At 43.9% G+C, this 27035-nt stretch overlaps 1 protein-coding gene across 3 annotated transcripts in view; it reads left to right on the forward strand.

Moving 5' to 3' along the window:
* Positions 1-27035, forward strand: part of LOC148038305 (actin-related protein 4-like) — a 207900-nt gene that overhangs the window by 43845 nt on the left and 137020 nt on the right. For all 3 annotated transcript variants that reach the window (XR_015689336.1, XM_087670412.1, XM_087670416.1), the window contains 2 exons: positions 5268-5348; positions 6179-6239. Coding sequence is in view for 2 of the 3 variants with exons in the window: in XM_087670412.1 (XP_087526538.1) it covers positions 5268-5348; positions 6179-6239 (142 nt within the window). In the remaining variant the exon portion in view is untranslated. The remainder of the gene's footprint in view (positions 1-5267; positions 5349-6178; positions 6240-27035) is intronic.

Consider the following 27035-nt stretch of genomic DNA (forward strand, 5'->3'; position numbering starts at 1 on the left):
CAAACAACTGTTTAAAATGGACCCAAGTGGTAGGTGCATATCCTTGCATCAACAATATGTTCCACCACTGCAAAGCATTACCTTTCTAAAAAGTTGCAATTTTCCGCACCTTAGAAGTCTCAATAAAATTCCCTCCAATGTAAGCTACATCAAACTGCTGTATAAATGTCAAAGCTTTCAGCTTATCTTGCATACCACTGAAGGTTTCAAACTTTAATGCTTGACCACCCTCTTTATAGTCTTTAGGCTTTGCACTTTTTGGTGTCAGATTGTCATAGACAGATGGGTGTAAAAAGGGGAGTCCCTTAGGCACATAATCAGCATTAATTTCGCCTGTCTTAGCTGCATATGCCCACTAGGCTGAGAAAAACCAGCCGTTGCATTTTGTATGCTAGGCATCAAATAAGGACTCTGCAAACTCTGATAACTGGGCTATAGACCAATATTAGCATAAAGTGGGTTAACTGCCTCAATAAGCATCATTCTTGGTGGCCCTTTGGGCAAGTATCCCTGATAACCAGTGGGTAATCCAGCCATTGCTTGAAAAACTGACGCACCACCAAAGTAACCAGGATAGGTAGCAAATTGAGGAGTTATAGTTTGCTGTTCCACTTGTGCATTACTGCCTTGACCATTCACTACCTGGTCTTATGCTTATGCTTCTTTTTGCACTGGACCTGTCTCCATGTTTGGTGTCTTTTCCACATGCTCACGCACATTAGAGGTTTGTCTTTTTGAGCTCTCCATGGTATGATGTGATGAGTCAGCCTGAGAATCCTCATTATGTGACTTCAAAATTTTTTGCATCTGAGGATTCTTTACAAGCTATTCGAAAGAGCTAACCATACTGAGAAGTTGTGCCATAAACAAGTCCTCCTGTTCTTGCTCCTCATCTTGTAGTTCAATCTTGGTTCTAGAAGGTGCTGACACCTGTGGTTCGATACTCTCTCTTTGGTGTCTATGAGGAGAAGAAGAACTCTCTTATTCATGAGCGAGCTTTCCTTTGTCTTTGGCCATGTTTACCATCTCTCTAGTCCTGTATCTAGCAAATACTGTATCCAAGAAAAATCTCGTAGTCTCTCACCTGTAATCTCTGTAAAACCTGTGTGTATGGCCTTTTCACCCAAAACTCTCAGAGCTTAAATTCTTACAGAAAAGAATTCAAATCCCCACAATGGAACCATGCAACCGGTCTATGACTCACATAAAGCGGTAGTCCCTTCAATTAATACTTGGTCTTTTCACATACACACACAAACAGAGACCTCACTTCCTCACTCAACACCAGATTGACCCCGAAGTCCGGCACCCCTTTCGGTATTTCTTTATCAATTAAAAGATGGAAAGTTACAAAAAAAAAAGAAATGTTCCAAAGTACAAAGCTTGTGAATAGTTGGCTTTCATCGTTTCTGAGTAAATTTTAGCTGCATAAGGACAATGCAACATATCTAGAACAACATCCCAAGTAGAAAAACACTTTTTGTGACCATAACTCAATAATTCAAGTGTAGAATTGCAATCTGCAGAACTTTGTATTTATTGTTTTTCACCTGTTTCTTGACTTGTTCTCTGCGTTATTCCATCCTAGATTTGTTCCATACCAGATGGACTACAAACCCTTTGACCTTGGCATCATTCCAGCAGTAAAACAGTCCCACAAACAGCACTAAATCAGAGCTGAAAACATTGTTCTTGTGTGGCGTGGTCATCACTTTCTTTAGTTCCTGCATTGGAGAAGCAATCAGCTGCTCTTGAACCTAGACAATGAGTCTCTTGCCTTAGCAGAGAAGAGCAAAGAAAACACAGAACTGTACATTTCATTGAATCAGCCCATTTCCTCTGAGAATAGAGAGAGAGTTGACTAGAGGGAGCAAGCTCTATCTCTGTACATGAGTTAGAGACGAAGTACTCTCCATAGCTGAGGTACTTGCAGCAATCTGCCCTCAGCCCAAATAAATTTTACGCTCACATTTGCCCCTTTTGCCTTCGATGATTTTGCTGCTCTCTCTCTTTTGGGAATTTGTGCCCAAATTGTGACACATGGCATACACGTAACAATTTTCGCGCTTAGACCTTCTGGTCTAAAATTTCTCCATGATTGTTGCAAAATTTGGCTTGGACACAAACCGGAGAATCAATCCTCGTGCAAAAATAAAGATAATGACGCGAACAGGTTCTAGGATCCAAAAATAGTAACTTCCTAAATTTTAGGGATGGTGACCCTTGCATTCCTCAAGTTGTTCTAAGCAACTTTTATCATTGCAACCACATCAAAAAGTGTAATGTGGCTCATTACGGCGACTTTTATTCCATGGGCATTCTCACATGTGCATCTTTTGTCTTGGCCAGGCTCATTGTCATGCACCATCTCCAGTGGCTAAGCACATAGTCCCAAACCAATGGCATTCTATTCTTCAGTGTCCATTCAATCTGGTCCCAAGGCTCAGAGAAACCATTAGTCCAATTTGTCCCAATTGCTGTCTCTTTTGGTTATGCAAAGATCCCGACTTAATCCAAGAGAACTTTGGGAGTACAAAGCAACAACAACTAAAAAAAAGAAAAATTAAATATTTATATAAGTAAATAAGGAAAGCAATTGTAAAAAGTATCACCACCTTGGTGACAGCCTTCGTTCCGTGGGTGGGTGGTAAATCCCTGATTACAACTTAATTACGCTAGCAAATAATTAATGCAAATCTGAAAATACAAATTTACTTACTAATCTTGGACAATGCACATCCGATTGGCCCCAAAATTGGTGTCCCTTTTGGTATTTCTTTAGCTTTATTGAAGAAGAAGTTGATTTACAATGGGATTCTCCCGATCCCCTTAGCAATCCAAACTCCCCTTACTATCCAAAGTGACCAACAAGTCTTGAATCTATTTTGCCCTTGATTCGAGTACTTGATTGGTCTTCACCCACTTGATTGATGATGGAAATGCCCCAAATTCAATGGTTGGCTAGTCCTCCACTTGAATTTAGCTGAAATACAAGTCTTGGAGCTTAAAATTTTTGGCATGCTTCTTGAGGCTGTTGCTAAACCCTAATTTTTGTTGTAAGTTAGGGTTTTGCAGTAGAGAAATCTGCAATTTCTCAGCCCTCAAGGGTCCAAATGCTGAGGTCTTTGGAGCAAGGCAGTGAAATGGTTAAGAGATGAGAGAGAAAGATGTAGAGATAGAAAATTCAGAGTTTTGTCGCGAAGAGTGACTGAAAATCAGTCAAATGCAACTGTTGCCCTACCACAACAGCTTGTAGATTCAAAGAACTGAAGAAAATCAATTATTTACTGTCGTTGCCCTGTCTCAACTGCCTCTAGATGTTGTCACCTATTGTTGATTGGTCTTCTCCAGCCCCTGGCTACCTCAGAAGGTCTTCCAATGGCTGCAAATCAGACCATGAGCATCTCCTCCGTCTCTCTTGCAGGTTGAATACACTAAAAATGCCTCTTTCCAGCCTCTAAAGACGTTTTTCAGTCTTGCATGGGCATTTTTGACAAGTGGCAACCTTTCCAAATGGTTTTTCCAGCATTAACTATAATTAAATATTTATTTTCAGTATTTAAATATTGAAAATTAATCTAATAATTATTTCGGTGTCCTAAAAAATAATCTGATTGGCAATAATTAAATTGGCTAGGCAACTTTCATTCCTGAGTGTCTCTGCACCATGTTTGACCATCAGATTGGCGTTAGGTACCATTAAACGCCACTTCTCTAGTGTCACCAACTAACACTTATGGCCAAATGAATGACCTAGACCAAGAACTAGCACGAGATACCACCAAATACCTATGTGGCATAACTTATAGCAACTTTTGCCTTTGACATCCCATGATTTCCTCGGGTCGCGGGCTCGTAAATTTAATTTAATCCCAATTACAGCTCATATGTGCAATATTTACTTAACCACGTGATTAAAAATTAATCCACATGTTAAGTGAGGTTTCAAAAATACATGTCCTCACGACAGTAGCCCATTCTCAATTTATTGTGGCCCATGTGGTAGAGAGTGAAGACCCAATACAATCAAGGGGAAATTGATTTATTGAAGTGCTGGTCAATTTTGACAGGAATTGTGCCAGTATCTCATTGTGCTTCAACCTTCTAGTAATTTCAGATAATGAAATACCACAAGGGGTGCCAGTTCTTGGCGCCAATCCAGTTTCGGTTGTCCAAGATTAAGTGGTAAAGTCTGCATTTTCAGATTTGACTATTTTTTGCTTGTTGTAGGAGAATCAGATAATCTTCCAAAGCAAGCTTTTTACTTAGTGTGGCATTTAAGTAATGCCTCTTTATTTGCTTCATCGTCGAGAGGGGAACAGCCCAGATCACCAGATAAGGCCGGCTTCTTGATGCGTATTACTAATTATTTTTGTGGTAAATCATGTCGTTCACCACCCTTGCTAAGAAGGAAGGCTATTTTCATACACTCTCCATTTATCTATGTCTTGATCCTATAGATTTACTCCATGCAAGACCTCCCACGTATGACATGGGATCATTTGAAATCATCATCCCAATGAAATTTTTTCTCCTCGAGTAAAGATGGGAATTTCAGTTAAAGAGGCTCTTCAAAATGTGGTCCTTATCCCTATGCCATACATCCATGACCAAGTTTGCTAGCATTCAAAGTTATATAGAAAAGTAGCATGTGTGAGTTGGGAGTTGCTCTTTTGACATCCCAGACAATTTTACATGTAGTACCCAAATATTTCTTTGTATCCATAGCGGTGCACATGAATAACACTTTGGCCATCAGCTGCTTGATTTACACCCTCCATTGTCTTGACTACAGCTATCTATCTTGATTCTCTCTCTTTTGCATGGTTTTGTGACTCCATTAGTTCAGTGTGCGTCTTTTATTGTGGTTTTATGATTTCATTCAGGAAAGGGGCAGGGAGTGGGGATGAAAGGAGTGAGTTGTTTTTTGTGAAATAGCCATTGAGATTCTCTCTCTTTTGCATGACTTTGTGACTCCATTAGTTCAGTGTGTGTCTTTTATTGTGGTTTTATGATTTCATTCAGGAAAGGGGCAGGGAGTGGGGATGGAGGAAGGGAGTGAGTTGTTTATGTGAAATAGTTATTGAGAAAGCAGTGCGCATGCTATCTAATAAGGATTGTTTCGAGTATGATGTTGAATATTCTGGTTTTGCTTTATGGCACATGGACTTTTTTTCTCTGAAGCTGTGATTTATTAGTGATAAACTCATCCAAAATCATGCATACTGCACACTCCAAACTAAGTTATTTTCTTCTTGATGTGGCAGAGAACGCTTACTTATAGATCCCAAAGAGCATCCGATGCTTTTGACAGAACCATTCACCAATACTCAACAACAACGAGAAAAGTACGCTTCTGTTGTTCTCTGTTTTATGTTGCCCCTTTATTTTCTCTGCACGTTCCTTGTCCAATTTGTTTTTCTCTTTCTAGTTTCTTTCCTGCATTGGTCTTGGTTAGCAGTCTCGACTCTCAGGTCTGTGTTTTGATGCCATGTCATGCACCAACTGGGTTGCACCGATAGAGGGGAATCACTCTTGACTTAGAAGAGCAGAGTTCTACCTGATGGTGGGGGACAGAAGTGAATAGAGTGTAGGGAACATGGGATGAAGGTTGAGAAAGGTGGAGTGGGATTAGGCATAAAGGAGGATGATGGGGTTGGATAGGTGTGGATAGAAATTAGATGATTGGAGCTAGGTACGTATACAGACTGAGAGGTACATATACAGACTGAGAGGGATGAAGAATAGGACAGCCAGGAGGAGAAAAAATCCTCAAGGGAAATACCTTTACCACCTCATCTTTGGAGGTGGAATTCAAACTACATAACAGCAGGAAGGCGTTTCAATTTTCTTGGTTAGGGTTACAATCTTGTTGTCAATCTCGTGCAACTGTTGGGTAATTATGTAATACCTGTATGTTTCTTATTTAGTGTTTCTGTCTAGGTCATCATTTGCACGGTGAACGTGATATTTATGACTTTCTCACTCTTAGACATGAAATGGCAGTTAACTTGGCTTATACTTTCATACTTTTCACAAAATCTAAGTTTTAACCCATCTTTTTTGCACATTAGCACACTTTCTCTTTGAGCCTTTCAGATCTTCCATATGCATTTCTAATGCGTGACAATATTGGGTGATGTATATTGAAAGTTTTGGTGGAATGTTCTGTTTGCAGGATGGTGGAACTTATGTTTGAGAAGTACAGAACTCCAGCACTTTTTCTTGCAAAAAATGCTGTATGTATTTATCTATAAAAGTACAAGATCTGTTTTTGCAACTTGAGAACATTGATAGAAATTTGTTCAGCTGCCAAATCCTCTTTGGTAGAGTTTTTCCATGTAAAGGAATGCATGAAAAAACCTTTTAAAATAGTCTAACATTTTTGTAGCAATCTGGATCCTGTAAGCTAAGTAAAAAATGTTAAAATAATCTGATGCAGCAACAGCAACCTGGATCTTGGAAGCTAAGTGAACAAACTTTTTAGTTATTTTTGTAGAATAGACTTAATATGCCAAGTTTGTATTTTGAAGATCTTTACTTGACTAAGGTAATGTGTTGCATCTCTACCCTTGAGTGTTGAGTGCAAACCTTGTAATCTCCTAATCATATGCCGTATTTTAGTTAGATCCTTGGAAACTGAAATGGAATGCAGTAGACAGCGACTCCTGAGGTGAAGGATGGACTAGCATTGAGAGCCAAAAGCGAAAATGACATTGCTTTAGAGGAGACCTCCTTAGGTATACAGCCTTGTTTCTCACTTATGCTTTTATGGCTGTAATTCCCATGTACAATGATCCCGATGCCAAAAATTTGAAGTTGCTTTAAGTACAAATGGCTTATCTTCACTGGCTCAACGTTACTTCCAAGGCTGTGTAGCTGTCTTTTGCTATGGACATGTTCTTCCATGAGTAGCCCTCAGAGTGGGCCGATCTTGAGCTCTTCACTTTACTGTCTGTGCAAGACAAGGTCACAGCAATGTGCTAGGCATTCCTCTCCTCCTCCACTAAGCATGGCCACTAGCAACCTACCCCTTCTCCACGAGCATCGTCACCCACAACCTACCCATCCTACTGTGAGTGCACCAGTATGGAAGCAAGAAAACGCACAGAGAAAGTATGCAGATGATAATGAAGGAAACAAAAACCTACCTGTTCTACTGTGATTGCACTAGTACAGAAGCAAGATATACACAGAGAGAAAGAATGCAGATGATAAGGAAGGAAAAAAAATTCTGATCTGAATGAACAGAAGGAATTCTGAATACAACAGCCCCTGCACATGTGGTCACTGCTACATCAGTGAGGGCACTAGATTGCAAAGCAGGAGAGAGATGATTTGACTGAGGAGAGAGGACAGTAAAGATGACAATGGTGGATAAGAAGACTGTGTAGCAGGAAGACCAAGACCACCAGCAACAGAAGACAGAAGAGGAGGAGCCTGACTGATGACATGATAATCAGCAAGGAGGAGGAAGGAAGCTATATATAGCTACGGCCAAGTAATCTGGATGACCTGCCATCTTTCTTTTTACCTTTTCCTCAAATGTATCATTTATCACCTGACTTTATTCATTGGCACTTCTTCCTGCTTCTTGACCACTTCTATCCATTGAGCATATTCCTTCATCACGTCTTTCACATTTTCCATCTTTTTCTTTGCTTCTTCCACCACATCTTGCTCATGTATGCATGCCCTTTTTCAATTCTTTCATCTCTATTTTTGGCTCCAGCATGCTTGCCATTTTGCCTTGCAACTTCAGTTTTTGTTTCTTGTATGCATTTAGCTCTTCTTTTAATTCCAAGATCTCCATCCTGTATGTATCTATGGTTTTTTTTCCATTTCAGCCTTCATGTGTCCAACTTTGGTAATGCTTGCATTTGTGTTCCCTTTTTGATAGTTCTACTTTGTTTGTATTAATCTCTTCTAAGAATTCAGCCCAGATGTTTTCCCATATCTCTTCCTCTATTTTCTATCTCATGATTCATAATCCATGCAAATCATGATATGCATCTCTTTGTACATGGTATCATCAATAATGTGAGAGGTTTTCCCAAGCCTATTTGATCCAAGGGAGATTGTTGATCAAATAGGGATACTGTCCATTCTCAGGTGTACAGTTGTAGGCTTTATATCTTGTGCTTTTGGATGGAGTACGACGTATGGCTTCCATTGTTGGCTGCATTATCCCTTCATCAGAGATGTTCCCCATGTATACTTGGTTTGCATTCTGCTTTTCCCACGTCATTGTGTCAACTTTTAATTCAATTTCTAGCACTGTTATAGCTACACTCTAGGCCAAAATAATTGTACACCAAGCTACAATGATTGTTGTCTAGGTCATGACAACTACATTCAGGGCATACATGATTGCATTCAGCTTACATTTATAGCATACCTGGTTGTGTTCATTGTTTATTTCATCCACTCGCTAGTAGTTCTCTTCACTAAGCATTCATTGAGCTTTCAGTGTTTATCTGCACTAGATAATGTGTTAGTCTAGTCTAATAACGTGTCAATTAGAGAAATATGGCAATTGGGTCATGTAACAATACCCAACATTACATTCGACTAGTGACGTGATAGTCCAGTCACTCATCAGTCTAGTCAGGCTAGCAATCTCATGTGACATTCCCACATGATGATGATGTACATGGTTGCATGACTCAATTGTAAGAGAAACAAGCGACTACAATCCAGTAGTGTCATGTGATAGTTCAGCAGCATCACTTGACCTCCATCACTCGATAGGCCAGCATTGCATGACAGTCCACCCACCCCCCACATCCACCCCCCCTCAACACACACACACACACACACACACACACACACAAATTGTGTGAGAGAGAGAGAGAGACCATTTCTTGATTTGGTCTCTCTCTCTCTCACACAAATTGTGTTGAGAGAGAGAGAGAGAGAGAGAGAGAGAGAGAGAGAGAGAGAGCGCAGGTTGTACTTTTTTTCGTAATTAATACAATTACCTTTTACGAAAAAAAAGAGAGGGTGCAGGCTCCTGTCTGCCCTGTTCGTCAACTTCACATGCCGCCTCAGTCCTGGCTCACATCGCTTAGGGTCTCGTCTGCCCTGTTCGTCAACTTCACTCTGGCCCTTGCCATCCTGAGGTTCGTTTTCTGCCCAGCTCGCCCTCTGTCCCAGTTCGCATGTGCACACTGTCGACCTGATCTGTCCCGACTTTCCTGTGGCGCCCTGCTGCGTCGGACTGCGAGGGTCTGTCTGTGATGACCTGCTTTCATTCCGGGTAAGACTGAGTGAGGGTGATTGTTAAAGGTCTGGACGGTGCACATGAGGCGTTGGAAAGTGGCAGGGGCATTAGTCAACCCGAAGGGTATGACTATGTAAGCAAAGACACCTCACTCAGTGGCGAAGGCAGTCTTATGCCTGTCAGCAGGATGCACTTGCACCTGGTTGTACCCTGAGAAGCCGTCCAGGAAACTATAGGCTTCCTTGCTTGCCACTCTCTCCAGCATGTGCTCGGTGTATGGCAACGGATAGTTGTCCCAAACAGTATGGCAGAGCATAGATTTGCGTAGAGCACCTGAGGCACAACGGCCTACAGAAGGAGACAGGTTCACTTCTGTTTTGTGACAGCTACTCAAGGCTGGAATAATCTGTGTAAAGCGTAATCCTCAGATATGGAGAATTTGCAGGAATCTAATGGTATTGATATGGCCTTTCTAGACCAGCATATTGGAAATGGGGATGATAAAGATTTGGTAAAATCTGATGGCGATTCGTTAGCTGAGGATTTTGGGCAGTTAATGGAAGGGGATGAGATGGGTAAACATCACAAATGTCGGTTAAAGAACCGGACTTCTGTGCCTTGAATTTGCCTCAGCAAAATGTTCAGGCCTCGTGCTCTCAGACTATGAGTCTTTTCAGTTTATGCTGGCCTCTGCCACTCATCTGATGTCGGAATATGCTCAAGCTAATGAGGGTAAAGCGAGTTCTCTACCACAAGGGGAACATGTGGTCACTGTTATGGGTGCTGATCTGGTTCTACAGCAGATTGCTGCCTTCCATGAGAGGGCTGCCATCTTTTATTTTATGGGAAGGATCCCATTGATCTTCAGCATCCATGCATGGCTGCTATTCATGCTTGCCAAGGTGGAGATGTGTCACGATGATGTTTTAAGGAAAGACCAGGCATCCCTTGTGGAAGAGATCTATGATGGCCCGAGGGGGTTTTTGGAGGTCCTCTTCTGTTCCGCTGAAGTGCGGGCTCATATTATGCATCGTATCTCGTTGTTCATGGATGGCCAGTTAGTCCATATGGTTCCGTGGAGGCCTATGGCTGAATTTCGGGAGATACTAAGGCAGGCATGCCCAATTTGGGTCGAGGTGGTTGATTTTCTTGCCCATCTTTGGCAACTTCTTCCCTTCGTGTTGAGATCTCTTGGAGAGGTGTTGGTGGAGCCTCGGTTGGCTGCCCGTAGCAGGAATAGGGCATGCATGCTTTGGGATATAGGAAAATCTCGCTCGACTAAAGCTCATTTTCAGGTTCCGGGGTTGCAAACTTTGGTCTATGAGCTCAAATGGGGTATATTTGCTGGACATTGTTTCAGGTGTGGGCAATTGGGACATTTCATTTCAGAATGCAATAGAAGCTAGGAGGTAATGCAACCGTCTTTGGATTGTGATTTGGATATGCAAGACCATTTTCTGCAGCAGGTAGCTTAGCAGCTTGAAGTTTCTTCCGAGCAGATTGTCAAGCAGGGACAACTAGATGGAAAGAAGGCTGCTTCGTCATCGGGGGGCTAGAACTACACTCCTCAAGATAACTTTTGGGTTTTGGTGGTTCGCCATAATACTAGACAGGAGTCTCGGTCTACTCCTATTCACCTAGCTCCCGAGAGTATTACCCAGATATTTCAATGCTGAGGTAGGGGATTCTATATGAATCCTTGATTTGTAGTTGGTGGTAATGAAAAAAGGGTCTCTGATACTGCTTTGCACTTTGATCCGCGAGGGAGAATGGTGCCTCCTCGGGATGTTTTCCGTGCCCAGCAACAACAGTGTCCTTCTTGTATTTCGATTGCTAGTTTGCAAAGGGCAGATTTGGTTGATGTGATTCAAGGCGAGATGGAAAGATTTCAGGTAGGCAAAGCAGTTGATATTAAAGGAAAAGGGAAGGTGGGGATTTGATAGTTTTCTTTTCTGTATTTCATAATGAGAATTGCGTTATGGAACGTTAAAGGTATCTCTTCGGGAAGTAAGCACTATCGGTTGTGGAAAGTTGTGTTAGCGAGCAATTGGGATGTTCTATGTGCCGTGGAGCATAAACAACATGCTTTGGCAGGATCATCTTTTGTATATAAGGATTACTCGCTTTTCTATAGTGGGTGTGTTTCACATAAATCTGGAGTAATGTTGGCCGTCAGATCTTCATTGCAACCATCTTTGATTTCTCAGGATTGTAGAGGCAGATTCATGATTTTGGAAATCCAATATGAGGGAAGTTTTATGGCCGGTGGGTGTGTATGCTTCTTCTACTTCTCGTGAATGTCGTCAGCTTTGGGATGACTTGCATTGCCTTGCTATGGCTCGTCAAGGCTTTGTAATGGGTGATTTCAATGCCTGTACATCTATGGATCAGACGACTTCTCAACACTCCGTTATGGATGGTCCTGAGCGTCAAGCTTGGGATTCTTTTGCAGCCGAGTCTTTGAAATGGGACATGTGGTCTTGGTTGCATCCCTAACATTTAGGATATACTTATCGTTCTCTTCAGCATCCAAATACATGGGCCAGATTGGATAGGATCTATGTTTGTCAAAGTGATTCTTTTCTCCCTGTAGTCCTTGATATGTGGATAGAGCGAAAGCATGTCTTGTCTGATCACCATCTTTGGATCTTGGAAATGGCACATCAATGTGTTTGTGCCTATAAGGCTCTCTTGGCTCGCCTACCTCTTCGTTTCAATCAATCCTTTCTCCTACAAAATCAGTTTTTGGAATGTATTCAGCGAATAATTGATTCCTTTTGCTCTGGGGTCCTATCAGAAGGATTGGAAGCATGGCGTGTTTTTAGGGATAATGTGCGTATGTTATCCCGACAGTTTGGTATTTAGCATGCTTCCATTTTAGGCGCTGAATTGCTGCATGCACAATCTTTGTTGGCCCATTCTTTGTCCTTATGTGAGTTGGGGGATTCTACAGATGACTTGCTGACAGGCATTGAATGGTTGAAAGGCGAGTTCAATCTTTACAAGAACAGGAATATGCTAAGTTCAAATTACTGTCTAGAGCAGAGGCTTTGCACGATAACAACTGTCAATCTCACAAGTTCTTTTCTCGATTCAGAAATATGCCCAGGAAAATATTGTGCGTCTGAAGAATGAACAAGGTGTTATGGTAACAGAACTCGCTTCCATTATTCAGATGTGTGTCGATTTTTATAAATCAGTGTTGGGCCCCCAAGAGATTTTGTCAGACGTTGTTCACTCTGCTCGCAGATACATTTGTGATTTGGTTAGAAATTAGGTTTAGCGAGAACGGGTCGCCTTAATGGAGGCGGGTATTTTAGAGGATGAAGTGGAAGAGGTATTGTCCCATTTGCCAAAAAGAAAAAGCCTTGGATGGGATGGACTTCCTAATGAGTTGTTTTCAACCAATGTTGAGCAACTTAAGGACCCCTTGACTCGCTTGTGTTAGCGAGTTTGGAATTCTGGTGCCATGCCTTCAGATTGGAAGATTGTAGTTATTCGGTTATTACCCAAGGTTCCCTCTCCAACTTCTTTGAAACAATGGAGACCCATTTCTGTTATGGGCTCGTTATACAAAATCTTTTCCAAAATCATTGCCAACAGATTGGAGAAATTATTTCCGCATTTGGTTCATCCTCGCCAATATGGTTTCATTAAGGGTCGGAATATAATGCATAACATTTTGAATGTTCAACTGGGGATTGCTTTGTAAAAGCTTTAGGCCAGCAGGTGGTCATGCTTCAACTTGATATTGAGAAGGCATTTGATCATGTAAGCTGGTCTTTCTTGAGGTAGTTGATGCTCACCATGGGTTTTGGGCCACGTATGGTTTCTCTTGTGGATACTATTGGTCAGGGGACAGTGGCATGTATTGCGCTTAATGGAGGCATCACTGATGAAATTACCTTATCCTGCTCTCTCCGTCAAGGCTGCCCTCTTAGTCCTTTGTTGTTTGCATTGGTTACTCACCCGATGCTTTCTTTGTTGGATTAGTTGGCCAATAAAGGTGAGTTAGTTGGTTTGTTTCTTCCTAGTGGGACCAAACTTGTGGGTCAATCTTTGGCAGATGATTCCTTTATGTTTCTTAAGGCTGATCGCTCCAATATTAATCGGGCAAATCGCGTGGAAACTTTTTGCTATGGCATCAGGACTTCATATTAATGCTAAAAAATCCACTCCGATCTCTTGTACGGAAAATGATTTGCAAGCTTTGGGTTGGAATGGTATTGTGATTCCCAAGGGGAATATAACTAGGCACTTGGGTTATCCTATTGGGATGGAGGTGGCTCCTCGTGCCTTGTTGGATTGGATGGCATCTTGTATTCATGATCGATTTATGTACTGGAAGTCACAAGGCTGGCCTCTTCATGTGAGACTTAAAGTTGCACAATGCATTATGATCAACATGATTTCCTTTTTCTTGCCTTTGCTTCCTTGGACTAAGAAGTTCCTATTGGAATTGGTCCAACCTATCAGATTCATGTTATGGAAGAAGAAAGGTAATCGCCTAGGTTAGGTGTGGATTTCATGGCAGCACGTGACTACTCCTAAAAGGATGGGGGGAGCAGCTCTATTGGATGTTAATTTTCATATGGCTGCTTTGAGGTTAGCTCTTCTGTAGGCTCTTTGTCTATAGTCTCATCCCTGGACAGATATAGGAAAATGCTTTATAGAAAAGACTGGCATTTCTCATGGCAGCACGGTTATTCATGCTTCTCAGTGGCATGTGCTTAACTCCACAAGATCTATTAAGGTCTCTCAGTCTTTTCTCCTTTCCCATATGATCGCATCTTGACAAGTGATGTTACGTTTTTCGGTTTGGCGCCCCCCGAATTCTCGCAAGGAGGAGAATTCTCTCCCAGGCGAAGTATTGGCCTCTTCCAGGTTGTTGGACTGGCCTGACAAAGATCTGCAGAGAGACAAGTTTAACCGCATGGCTCGGTTGGGGTTGCAGTCAATCCAGCATGGTGTCGTTCCAAGACAGACCCGTCTTTATTCATTTCGGCGTATTTGCTAGCACTTTCGGGTGCCTAGAGGGTATCATGTTATTTGGTTGGCCATATAGGACAAAATTACGAGCTACTATCCTTTGCCTATATTACAGCTTTTGTCTCCCTGGCGTGATTGGATTTTTGTGATTCTTGATGATTTCGAGAAAAGGTCAGCCAATCAGATATATTATCAGATGGTAGAGGCCAAGAGATGGGTCACAGACAAGGGAAATAAAGTCCGGTGCATTTGGGAATGCAAAAAGAAGTGGCAGGACAGATTCATCCAGCTCTGGAAATCTAAGGTTCCGTATCAGGGAAAAGTGTTTATGTGGAGGCTACTTATTGGGGCTCTTCCTATTGAGAATGTGCTATGTGCTCGTAAGATCTCTGCTGGTGGGTGATGCATCTTTTGTACTACATGTGATGAGACAATGCTTCATCTTTTTGTCTCTTGCCCTGTTGCAAAACAGATTTGGAGTTTTGTTTTTCGTGTTTGGTCCTCATTGACTCGTCACCGGATTTTAGCTCGTTTGTGGATTTTGGGGAAGATGACCTCCATGACCTCTTTAAGTTCAGATTATTCCTACCTTTTCCATTTCCTCGGATGGACAGCCTTGTGGCATATTTGACGTACTTGGAATGTCTTCATTTTTGATTCAATATTTGGGATTCATGGTCATGTGGCCCGAATCCGGGGTTTAGTGTTGTGGCAAATCACCTCTATGGTGTCTGCTGACTTGGTTCTTCTTGATATTGCTACTCCCTGACTGGACACTTCGTTCCACACCAGATGTGCTTTCAGTGTGATGTTTGTGTGTTAGAGTCAATGATGTTTGTGTGTTAGAGTCAATGTAGATTTTCCTTCATGACTGTTATTTTCCGCTTTTTTCTAAGCCGACCTGATGGTTTGATGTAAAATATTTACTACTTAATTCAATTATCTTCACGGAGAGAGAGAGAGAGAGAGAGAGAGAGAGAGAGAGAGAGAGAGAGAGAGAGAGAGAGTATATTAACGTCTCTTAAAGGCCAATGTGGCCTATGAGACCAAAGCAATACATACAATGATGGTGTGTTTCTCATCTGGAACGAGAAAAGATGAAAAACATGCCTATAAGACTGAAAAAATGAAATAGTGTCCTATAAAAGGAAAACATGTCAATGATCTAAAAGTGAGAGTAGAAAAAGGAAAACTCTCCATCAATGATATGTCTGTTCTCTAAGGAGGTGTATCTCTGCATGGTTGAGGCGTCTTGGCATCTGTCTCCTGTGGCGTTCAATGATGGCTTTAATTTGTCTGTGGTGTGGATGTCTAGGCCTTCGTCCTTGTGGACGTGGGTGCCTAGACCGGCTAAGTGCCACTGCTCTATCCAAAGGGACACCTACAGAAGATGAGGTTCAATGATGATGTACTCCTGTAGGCTGTGTGGCAGTAGTAGTGGTATTTGCCATACTCTGTCGTGTATTAGTGAAAAAGTCAGTGACTGCTCTCTGTCTATGTGAGCCCCGCTATGGGGGCCTCCTACTCCGTAGAATTGTTGCTCTGCGTCTCTGGAGCTCCAAGAGGAAGAATCCCAAGCATCTCTGATCCTCAAACTGCATGATCCGTCTCAGGGGTCCAAAACCCTCTCGAAACAGACAATGGTATCTACCTCGTATGTCATAATATACAGTGCATCGGCAGATGTAGTGTTCCTCTATCTCTGGCTCTCTGTCGCATAGTGGGCATATGCGTTCTTCTGTCTGTATACCCTCCCATCTGCCTGTCTCAATCCTCAGGTGGTGGGATGAGGTGCGGATCTGACCAATAACTGTGCGTAGTCCATGAGGCAGCTGTGTGTCCATGTAATTGGGTTGGGTGATGAAACCATCCTCAAATACCTGAAGGAAGTGGGTCTGGTAGTGTGCCATCGTTGTGCCATGGGGGGAGGGGGGTCAGATCCCGTATCTAACTTCAGTATGTCTACTCTGATCACATGGTTTAGCTTTAATCGGCTTAGGTCAAGTGTAGGGCAATCCAGGCTATAGTCAAAGGGGGGTAGTCTGTCAATCTGCAGCCCATGTAGACTCTTCCATGTACTCATCTGAGCATACCAACAATGTCTGTCACCATCTGCTGCTAGTTGTCTAGAAGAGGCCAGGGCTAGCCGTGGGTATCTATCTTGGGGGAGCTCCCATAGTCTATGTATGAAAGTCACTGCCTGGACTAAGGCCTCAGCCACCATGGGTGATGCTCCCAACTCAGCTCTGATAATCTCATGTGGGGTCGAGCTCTTCGCTCGTATCATACGTGAGATCATCATGACCAGTGGTCTTTCCATATGCTCCCATCCGTCATAGTATTCCTTCTCTGGTCCATCCTGGTCTCCCAAAGGCTATCTCCTCGTGTGAAAGAGACTCGGACCCCAAATAGCTGCCCCATATAGGAGTGGGTGTAACCAGGGTTTTAAAAAGCCACAATTTGGTGCGGGCTCATGAAATTGTATGTGAGAACATTGCCTCTCCAATGCACGTAAGGCTGCATATGCTTTTGCCAAACGAGCCTCTGATGTCTCTCTCCAAGAGAACTGTGGTCCCTTCAATATGACCCCCAAATAGACATACTGCCTAACCATCTCCACTGGCTCTCCATCAAAAGTAAACTGGTGCTCAGCTCTTGTCACCCAAGCAGCTGAAGTGTTAAATACCATAACTTTAGTTTTCCCAAGGTTCACCTTAAGATCTCTATGTCTGCAAAAAGCAGATAATGCATCCAAGTGTCTATTTAGTCTCTCAGGTGAGTCAGATATAAGTACAATATCGTCGGCATAAAGCAGGAATGGTATCAGCACTCCAGCTAGGCTGGCTCCGGCCCCACCAGTCCTGTCCACATATTCTGAAATTTCATCTATGTACAACCCAAATAGTGTCGGTGAAAGTGGACAGCCTTGTTTCACCCCAATGGTGCTATTGACTGTATCTGAGATGCCCTCAGGTGTTCGTACTCTGCCCGTCACTGTCTCATACAAGGCATAGATACTCCACTGTATCTCTACAGGCACATCAATGTTTTGCATTCTTCTCATGAGTCTAGCACGTGGCACTGTGTCAAAGGCCTTGCGAAAGTCCACAAAACAGCAGTAGATCTTTTTCTTGAATGCCTTGCCTTCTTCGATGATTGCCCTCAATGTAAAGATATGGTCTAGAGTTGTATATCCCCTCCTGAAGCCAGCCTGACCTTTTGATCTCAGGCCATGCATCTCGGCCCATTCACTCAATGCTTGTTCCACGATAGAGCCATATATCTTGGCCAGCATGTGTCCAATCATGATAGTTCGGTAGTTACTAGGTAGCACAGGGTCTCCACTCTTAAAGAGCGGCACAATAATATGGTCTGACCAACAGGTTGGAAATCCCTCACAAACTGCCCTATTAAAGATGTGAGCCAGCGTTGGTGCCAAAATATCACAGGCATGCGCGAAGTGTTCAGCCACTTAGCTAGAGAGAGAGAGAGAGAGAGAGAGAGAGAGAGAGAGAGAGATGGTATGGTATGATGGCGACCTGGAGAAGTGAATGGGAGAAGGCATCCACTCAGTCGTTTAGATTGTTCGTGTTGCCTTTGTGACGACCTCCACACCTCTGTTTTTTCCCATCCTCATCCAGCGTGCAGGGCGGCGGCAGGCTCCGGACATGTGTGAGCAAGAGGAAGTGGGCGGCGACAGTCTCTGGTTGACCGTGTCTGAATCGGAGGAGGCTCACGTGCCGCCCCCCTGCCCCCTGCGGCCCCCACCCCCCCCCTTTCAGACTAGCACAGGGTCATGTCTGACCTGCTTGCACATTGTGTCCTTTCCCCTGCGGTTTCAATGTTGACTGTAGATCTACACCTTGACCTAACGCCTATTCCTCCTACCTTTCTGCATTGCTCGACTGAAAGACAGGAACAGACTGTCCACTGTTTCTGCACCTACGCAGATTGTTTCCATGCAGTGTCTGAAGGAGCTAGTCCCAGCTCAGTTCTGACTTCACTAGTTAGGGTACAGAAAGGCATTTGTGATCAGCATGTGGTTTTGCTATGGCGAATCTGCAGGAGTCTAATGGTATCGATATGGCATTTCTCGATCAGCATATTGGGCAAGGAAATGACAAAGATTTGGCAGACTCGGATGGTGATTTGTTGGCCGAAGAACTTGAGCCATTGCTGGATGGTGATGAGATGGGCAAACATCGTAGGATGTCCGTTGAAGAACCAGTCTTAGGCTCCCCAAATTTGCCTCAGCCAGAGGTTCATGTTTTGTGCTCACAGCTTGATGGGTCTCTTCAGTTCATGCTGGCCACTGCCAATCATCTTATGTTGGATTATGTCCATGTTAATGAGGGTAAAGCTAACTCTCTACTGGATGGGGATCAAGTAGTTCCAATCATAGGAACTGACATGGTCTTACAACAGATTGCTGCTTTCCATGAGAGGGCAGCCATCTTTTACTTTACTGGAAGGACTCCTTTGATCACTAGAATTCGTGCTTGGTTGTAGTCCATGCTTGTCAGATTTTGAACATCGCCTAGATGATGCTTGAGGGCGTATGTAGGTCCCTCTGGTCGAAGAGATTTATGATGGACCGAAGGGGTTCTTTGAGGTTCTTTTTCGTTCCGCAGAAGTACGGGCTTTTATTATGCAACACATTCCTTTGTTTATGGATGGGCAGCTAGTTCATGTGGTCCCTTGGAGGCCCATGGCCGAGTTTCAAGAGATGCTGAGACAGGCATGCCCAATTTGGGTGGAGGTAGTTGATTTCCCTGCACATCTTTGGAGACTCCTCCCTTTGGTTTTGAGAAACCTTGGGGAGGTTTTGGTGGAACCTCGGTTGGCTTCCTACAATAGGAATAGGGTATGTATGCTTTGGGACATAGTTGCACTCGTACGTAGAACGAACTCGTTCGTACTATACGGTTCGTACCGTACCGTACCGTACAAATTCCTACAAAAAAACAAGCTTTTTTTTGTTTTTGTTTTTGGCGTGGTTGTTGTTGGTGGTGGTGGTTTGGGTTGTTGACTGTTGTTGTTGTGGTGGTGGTGGTGATTTTGTAGCCTTGATCGATCAACCAAGAAAGGGGGTGGAAGCTTGATTAGACTCCTCATACATGTTTTGTTATGATTTATCCTAGAGCCAAAGGCCATACATAAGGTATTCAAGCAGTTCCAAACGTTTCTAATTGATGTCCCATCGTTTTTCACAATGTATTAGTGTCATCAATAAATAAATTCAGCACCATTTGAGAATCATCAAGTAGCTTAATCCTATTGATTTTACCTTTGTTCACAGCTCATTTTGCACCACCCAACCCAAAGCATTAGTACACATTGCTAATAAAACTAGGCCAGAGGATAGCTTGGCCTAATGTACCTTCTGAGAGTACACGAATTAGTGAATGTACCATCGGTAGCTACTTTAGTCTTAGCAATGCCAAACAAAACCATAACAAAATTCATAAATCTTTTACCAAAACCTTTGGTGGTTTGTTTGGTAACTGTTGGTCTCACAGGTCATTTTGGCCTCTTGTAGGCGTTAATAAAGCATCTCATGTCATTTCATCTCTCTCTCTCTCTCTCTCTCTCTCGCCTCTCCCTCTCAACCTTCTCTCTCTCAAGCATACATGCTTCTTATTTGTATGATCATTCATGTTGTTGGGTATCTCACACGCCTTACTTACGCCTAAGCTCATATGGGAGTGTGCGGGTGATCACTAGGACACTGGGGCACTTTTTACTCTCGGTAGGAGAGGTTTTTTCCCCCAGATTATGTGTACTATTTTGTATGTGCTTGTGGTGCACACTTACGGGCACTTACTGCGTTCGGGTGTGAACAGCCCCTTATAACCCTAAGGTATAAGGGTTATCATTTGTACTTTCAGCTAACACTCTATTCAGTACTATTGCATTGTGTATCGTGCTCAACTCTGTCTCTCACTCTCACACTGTCTACTGCACTTCAGCTGCACCTCGATCCTCTCCCATCTGACATTTGGTATCAGAGCTCAGCTCAGAGCAGTCTTCAGTCTGCAGTCTGCAGCCCACTCCAGTTCAGCCAGCCCCCGCCAGTTCTGCCCCAGCCGCCTGTACCTGTGCGTGCGCTGCCCAGCGTGCTATCTGTCCTGCACAGCGCGCCCTGCCCAGCGTGCCACCTGTCCTGCACAGCGTGCTATCTGTACTGCACAGCGCGCCCTGCCCAGTGTGCCACCTGTCCTGCACAACGTGCCGCCAGTTCTGCACAGCGCGCCATCTGCCCAGCACGTACCAGTCCTGCCAAGGGCGCCACTGGCATGCACTAGACTTCTGTCCGAAGGTGCTGCTTCCTGAACCGGCAGCTGTCCACCACCTTTGTTCGCCAGCCTGTTCCTGTGCACAGACATTGCCTCGGGATTCGTGCCTGTCGTCAATCATTCTGCAGAGGTAACATTTTGCATTTTTTATTTCAACACAGGAGTTCGTGCAGCAGCAGGGTCAATTTTCTGCATTGGGACACGTGCTCTGTGTATGTAACAGAGCAGCAGCAGCATCAGTTTTCTGCATTGGGACACGTGCTTGTGTCTGTGACAGAGACACATTAAATGCACATTCTGGGGTATTTGTGACAAATTTTGCAGAAAATTTTGGGGCTTTTGATGTTTTAGTGCTGCTGAGCACTAATTGCACCTTGGGAAGCGTGCATCAGTGACAGTTTTTTTTGACAGAGTACCCTTTGCACATTAATTGCAGACTTGTGTTTGCTGCAATTTCTGGAAATTTGCAGATTTCCAGCCTGTACTGCATTGACATTGCTCTATTACCTTTTGGGAAATAATGGCAAATCAGGGAGGAGATGTATTCACCTATGTGTCCAAGGAAGACCGATTGGATGGGAACAATTATTCCCTTTGGTCTTTCATGATGAAGAATGTATTAGTGGCAAAAAATTTGTGGGATTATGTCAGTGGAGAGGAAGCACGACCGGGAGTTGTGGCTCCCGCTACTCCTCCTCTAGGAGGACGTGCAAGAGGGCAACCTCAGCCCCCTCCACCTCAGCCCGCTCAGCCACTTCCCCCAAGAACTGCAGCTCAGAAAACTTGGGATACACGGGATGCACAGGCTATGTCGCTGATTGCATTGGCAGTTCAGCGTTCTATCATTCCTCATATTCGTTCAGCAGCTTCTTCACAAGAAGCTTGGTTGATATTGGAGCAGATGTTTGCAGGAAAGAATGAGACTCGCATCTCTTTCTTGAAGAAAGAGCTAGAGACTCTAAAGATGAATGAGGGTGATTCTATGCAGGATCATCTCAACAAAATTCAGGACTTGCAGGAGCAACTCATGAATGTGGATGAGTACTACTCAGATGCACAGCTGATTTCTACGACATTGAATTCACTGCCTCCCTCTTACTTGGCTTTTCATACTGCCTTGAACCTCACTATGAGGATTTCGAAAGAGCCCATCACTTTCATTCAGCTTGTCAGTTTGCTTCTAGAGGAGGAGCAAACTAGACGGAACAGTGGTGTGGATGGTATAGCCTCTGAGCAGGCTTTTTTGTCAAGGCAGAAGGGTAAAAACAGCCAAGGGAAAAATGCTTCGCAGAGTTCTGGTAGTAGTAACACTTCACAGACAAGTCAGAAACAGGGGGGCACGCAAGCCAAGAAAGGAAAATGCCATTACTGCAAGAAGCCTGGCCACTACATCACTGAGTGCAGGAAGCGCATTGCCAAAGAGAAGAAGAAGGAGTCAGGGATGTCTGTTTTTGCAGCTCCTTCCACTGCTAGTGAGTCCGCGTCCTTTGTTGCAGACAGGGACTATTGTTTTTACACTTGCAGTTATGATGTCTCTTGGGCTGATAGAGCATTTAGCTCTACAGAAGATGCTGACACTTGGTTCTTTGACAGTGGTGCTTCACGGCATATCACATCTCGTAGAGATTTGTTTGCTTCTCTTGGTGCACCTCCCGTTGGGAAGTCTGTTCAGTGTGCTAATAATGCATCATACCCTGTTCGTGGTATTGGGGAGATTCAGCTTACAGCCATTGATGGCTCTATTCTCCGCCTACAGGATGCTTTGTATGTGCCTGGCATTAAGAAGAATCTGCTTTCCATTTCTTCTATGGCACGTTGTGGTTTGCAGGTCACCTTTGATGATGACCGTTGCATGGTCCGTGACAAGGAACACATGACATTGGTCTTGACAGGTTCTCTGTGTCATGGGTTATATGAGTTGGATGCTCTTTCGGTAGATCAGTCTGCATATTTGACATCCACTCTTACTCCTGCTATGTTAGAGGCAGAGTTATGGCATGCTCGTTTGGGGCATGTAAACTATGGCAGCTTGATGCTATTACAACGTACTCAGATGTTGGATGGATTACCTCTCTTGGAGAGACCTCCTGAGCATTTATGCGAGGGTTGCATTTTGGGGAAAATGCATCGTTTCTCTTTTCCCCGTGATGTTGCTTTTAGAGCAACAGCCAGATTGCAGCTTGTGCATTCGGATGTTTGTGGGCCCATGCAGACATAGTCATTGGGTGGTTGTTACTATTTTGTAACATTTATTGATGACTTTACACGTTTTTGCTGGGTCTACTGCTTGAAAAAGAAGTCAGAAGTGTATGATGCATTTTTGGCTTTCAGTGCACTTGTGGAAACTCAGTCTGGTTGCAAGATTAAGACTCTCCGTTCGGACCGAGGGGGGGAATACATGTCCTCTATGCTGAATTCTTATTTGCAACAGAAGGGCATTATCCATCAGTACACTACTGCATATACTCCACAGCAGAATGGGGTAGCAGAGAGGAAAAATCGGTCACTCATGGAGATGGCCAGATGTATGCTGAAGGCAAAGAGTTTGCCTCATAGTTTTTGGATGGAAGCCGTCATGTGCGCTTGCCACATTTTGAACAGATGCCCTACCAAGGCCTTGAAAACCGTCACACCTTTCGAGGCTTGGCACAGCCGCAAACCTTCTGTTGGCCACTTCCGTACTTTTGGGTGTCTTGCATATGCCCATATTCCACAGGTACTTCGAAAGAAGTTGGACAACAAGGCTGTAAAATGCATCTTTATGGGATATAGCAGCGAAAGCAAAGGCTACAGACTCTATGATCCCGTGACCAAGAAGGTTTTTGTCAGCAGGGATGTTGTATTTGATGAAAAATCAGAATTATCCTTGGCTGGTTTTGATACATATCAGGCTGCCCGTGATGTCTTTGAAGGGCTGCTGCCCATCACATTTGGTGATTCAGCTGGTACTTCAGCAAATGAACCTAATGTTCAGCCAGTTGCTCCTATGGAACATGCAGTAAATCAGCACATTGCTGAAACTGAAATTCAGCAGGAACTTGTACACAGTCAGGAAGCAAGACAGGTGCCTAGATGGTACACGCAGACTATGAGAGATAGTCATTTGGAAACACCCTTGGCTGGTCGTACTCGAAGGCAAACTCGACTGCATGATTCAGCACATTCCATGGAGTTTGTTATGGCAGCATGTACTCATGATAATGAGGAGCCTGAATGTTTTGAGGATGCACGACATAGTGTGCATTGGATGGCAGCCATGCAAGCTGAATTGGATTCTATTCATAAGAATCATACTTGGGATTTGGTGTCTTTGCCAGTTGGCAAGCGTGCCATTGGTACGAAATGGGTCTACAAATTGAAAAGGAATGCAGATGGATCCATAGATAAGTACAAGGCACGGCTGGTAGCTAAAGGCTACGCACAGAAAAAGGGCATTGACTATGAGGAGACCTTTGCTCCTACCTCCCGTATGACGACCATTCGGTCTATGATTGCCTTGGCTGCACATTTTGGTTGGAAAGTGCATCAGCTGGATATAAAGACTGCATTCTTACATGGGGAACTTCAGGAAGAAGTGTATGTACAGCAGCCCATTGGTTTTGCAGTTGAAGGCTCAGAAAATTTAGTATGCAAGCTGAAAAAAGCTCTATATGGTTTGAAACAAGCTCCACGAGCTTGGTACGCAAAGATAGATGCCTTCTTGCTTAGTCAGGGGTTTGTAAACAGCCCATCTGAGTCTACCCTTTATGTACATAAAGAGGGGGGATCCATGCTGATTTTGTGTCTATATGTAGACGACCTTTTGCTCACTGGAACACGTGCTGATCAGATTTCAGCATTCAAAAATAATTTACAGCAAACTTTTGACATGTCTGACTTGGGTATTTTGCACTATTACTTGGGCATCCAGTTTGTACATGATGCTAGAGGCATTGGATTATGTCAGTCAAGGTACATTGGGCAACTTCTTGAGAAGTTTGGCTTACAGGATTGCAAGCCAGTTTGTACACCCATGGAACCTGGGCTCAAACTGTCATTACATGATGACAGTGATTTGTTTGATATCCATACTTATGCTCCAGCAGTGGGATGTCTCATCTATCTATGCCACACTCGGCCAGACATACAGTTTGCCGTTTCAGTTTTGAGCAGGTACATGCATCAGCCTCGTATGTCGCATTGGCAAGCTGTGAAGCGTGTGTTTCGTTACTTGCAGGGTACTAGAGCTCTTGGATTGCTTTATGCCAAGGGGGGACCACTGCAGTTACATGCTTACAGTGACTCTGATTGGGCTGGTGATTTTGATACTCGTCACTCCACTAGTGGCAATTGTTTCTTTCTTGGCTCGTCATGCATTTCTTGGCTTAGCAAGAAACAATCCACTGTTGCCACGTCGTCATGTGAAGCTGAGTACAAGGCAGCCTTCACTACTGCAGTTGAGTGCGTATGGCTTAGACGCTTACTTGCTGATTTGGATGTATCTGTTACGGAGCCTACTCCTTTATATACTGACAGTCAGAGTGCCATTGCAGTGGCACGGAACCCTGTGTTTCATGCTCGCACGAAACACATAGAGATTCACTACCACTTTGTCAGAGAGAGGCTACATGCAGGTGATATCAGCCTTGTCTACTGTCCTACCACTAGCAATGTGGCAGACATCTTCACCAAAGCTCTTCCACAAGACAAATTTGAAGCATTTCGCGATGCTTTGAATTTGACGCCCTTTGGTGGCGGATGATCCTTGTACACTTGATCACTCTTCACTCCAGGGGGGTTTGTTGGGTATCTCACACGCCTTACTTACGCCTAAGCTCATATGGGAGTGTGCGGGTGATCACTAGGACACTGGGGCACTTTTTACTCTCGGTAGGAGAGGTTTTTTCCCCCAGATTATGTGTACTATTTTGTATGTGCTTGTGGTGCACACTTACGGGCACTTACTGCGTTCGGGTGTGAACAGCCCCTTATAACCCTAAGGTATAAGGGTTATCATTTGTACTTTCAGCTAACACTCTATTCAGTACTATTGCATTGTGTATCGTGCTCAACTCTGTCTCTCACTCTCACACTGTCTAGTGCACTTCAGCTGCACCTCGATCCTCTCCCATCTGACAAGAAGTACACGTGAAGGTGTATGAGACATCCTTTGCGTTGTGATTGCACGACGTAGCATAATTGAACACAGGGACACCGCACTTTCAGTAGCTGGTAGCTATTGGACTTGCGTGATGAGGACGGTGTACTTTTCATGGCCATTCTTGCGGTGCTTACTACGATTGATTGCAATGGTATTAAGGCAGAGTGCGAGAGGGAATCATATGAATGGGTCAGGGTGGCAGATCTAACCATAGGCGAGACAAGCTCCCTAGGTATGTCTTGCCCTTGATATGCCGTGAACAATTGTGGGTGATACTAGAGGGCTAGGGGACTAGGGACGGAGCCAGCCGACCAAGGTCACTAGGGGCGTACCTAATTTTAGGATCCCTAGGTGTTGTGCTGTGATCGTGGGTGCTTCTTAGCTTTTTGTTTCTTGTCTTTTCTTTTCTTTTTTCCTTTTTTTTTGTTTTTCGTTAGACTTGCCTGAGTACAACCATCGCAATACGTTGAGACTATCAGCCTTTCAATGGGTTGGGAGATGTCGAGCTTCGAAGGCTCAAGAAATGGATATTACAGTGATGATTGTGCCCTAGCCTTGTTGTTAGAGAAGCAGTTTGTTGAGATGAGGAGATACACTTGAGATTTTGCAACCCTCTTTGGAACATGCGATGTTGGTACAATTGAGGTAATAGCTATCGTGAGTGCCCGGTGTAGAGTGTAATCCAAAAAGAGAAAGTGGTTAAGATCATGCTTTAGGCCATACGACATGGGCGATCGGCAAGGGTAATTTTCGCTTTTGGCAGCGTGGCTTTGTCGCGGCTCTTTGTGAGGTTGATGGTCTTGCGGTGACTTGGGCATTGAACACGTTCGCACGAAGACTTGCGTCGTCCTGCATCCACTTGTCACTCCATGAGAGTATATGCAAGTCGCATGCATGAAGTACAACGAACAGACGAAATCACTTCAAGATATTACTTTATCAAAATCCTATGATGTTGACTACGATACATATTCCGGTGCTTGTTAAAGACGTAGTATATATTAGCAGTAGGTAAGGAAAGTGTATATAGATGAGGAGCCTGTCCCTTTAACCATTTAAAGACAAAAAGTTATGGCAGGATGGCCTTTGTTAAGCAGCTTATATATCATAGAAGCTACTCTATTTATACGAGGCGGGGCGAGTCCGGGTGGTTGGGCAACTGAGACTGTACCGGTGAGGGGCTTCTTGTGAGGCTGGGCGAGGAAGATGTCCGGTTGGGACCTGAATGGTGTAGTCCCTGGCTGCAACTGTTTCCAGAATGCTTTTGAACAATGCACCAAATTCCTGCTTGTCTCGAGCTGCCCTCTCCTCTTTCGAGCACCTGGTGCCTGAGCATCTGGTGGGAGCCTACACAGCTAGTGTTGCCACACCCCGTGTGCTCCCTTGA

This window comes from Lygodium microphyllum, chromosome 3 (assembly GCF_053477565.2).
Source record: "Lygodium microphyllum isolate KBCC chromosome 3, Lygodium_microphyllum_v1.1.10, whole genome shotgun sequence".
NCBI lineage: Eukaryota > Viridiplantae > Streptophyta > Polypodiopsida > Schizaeales > Lygodiaceae > Lygodium > Lygodium microphyllum.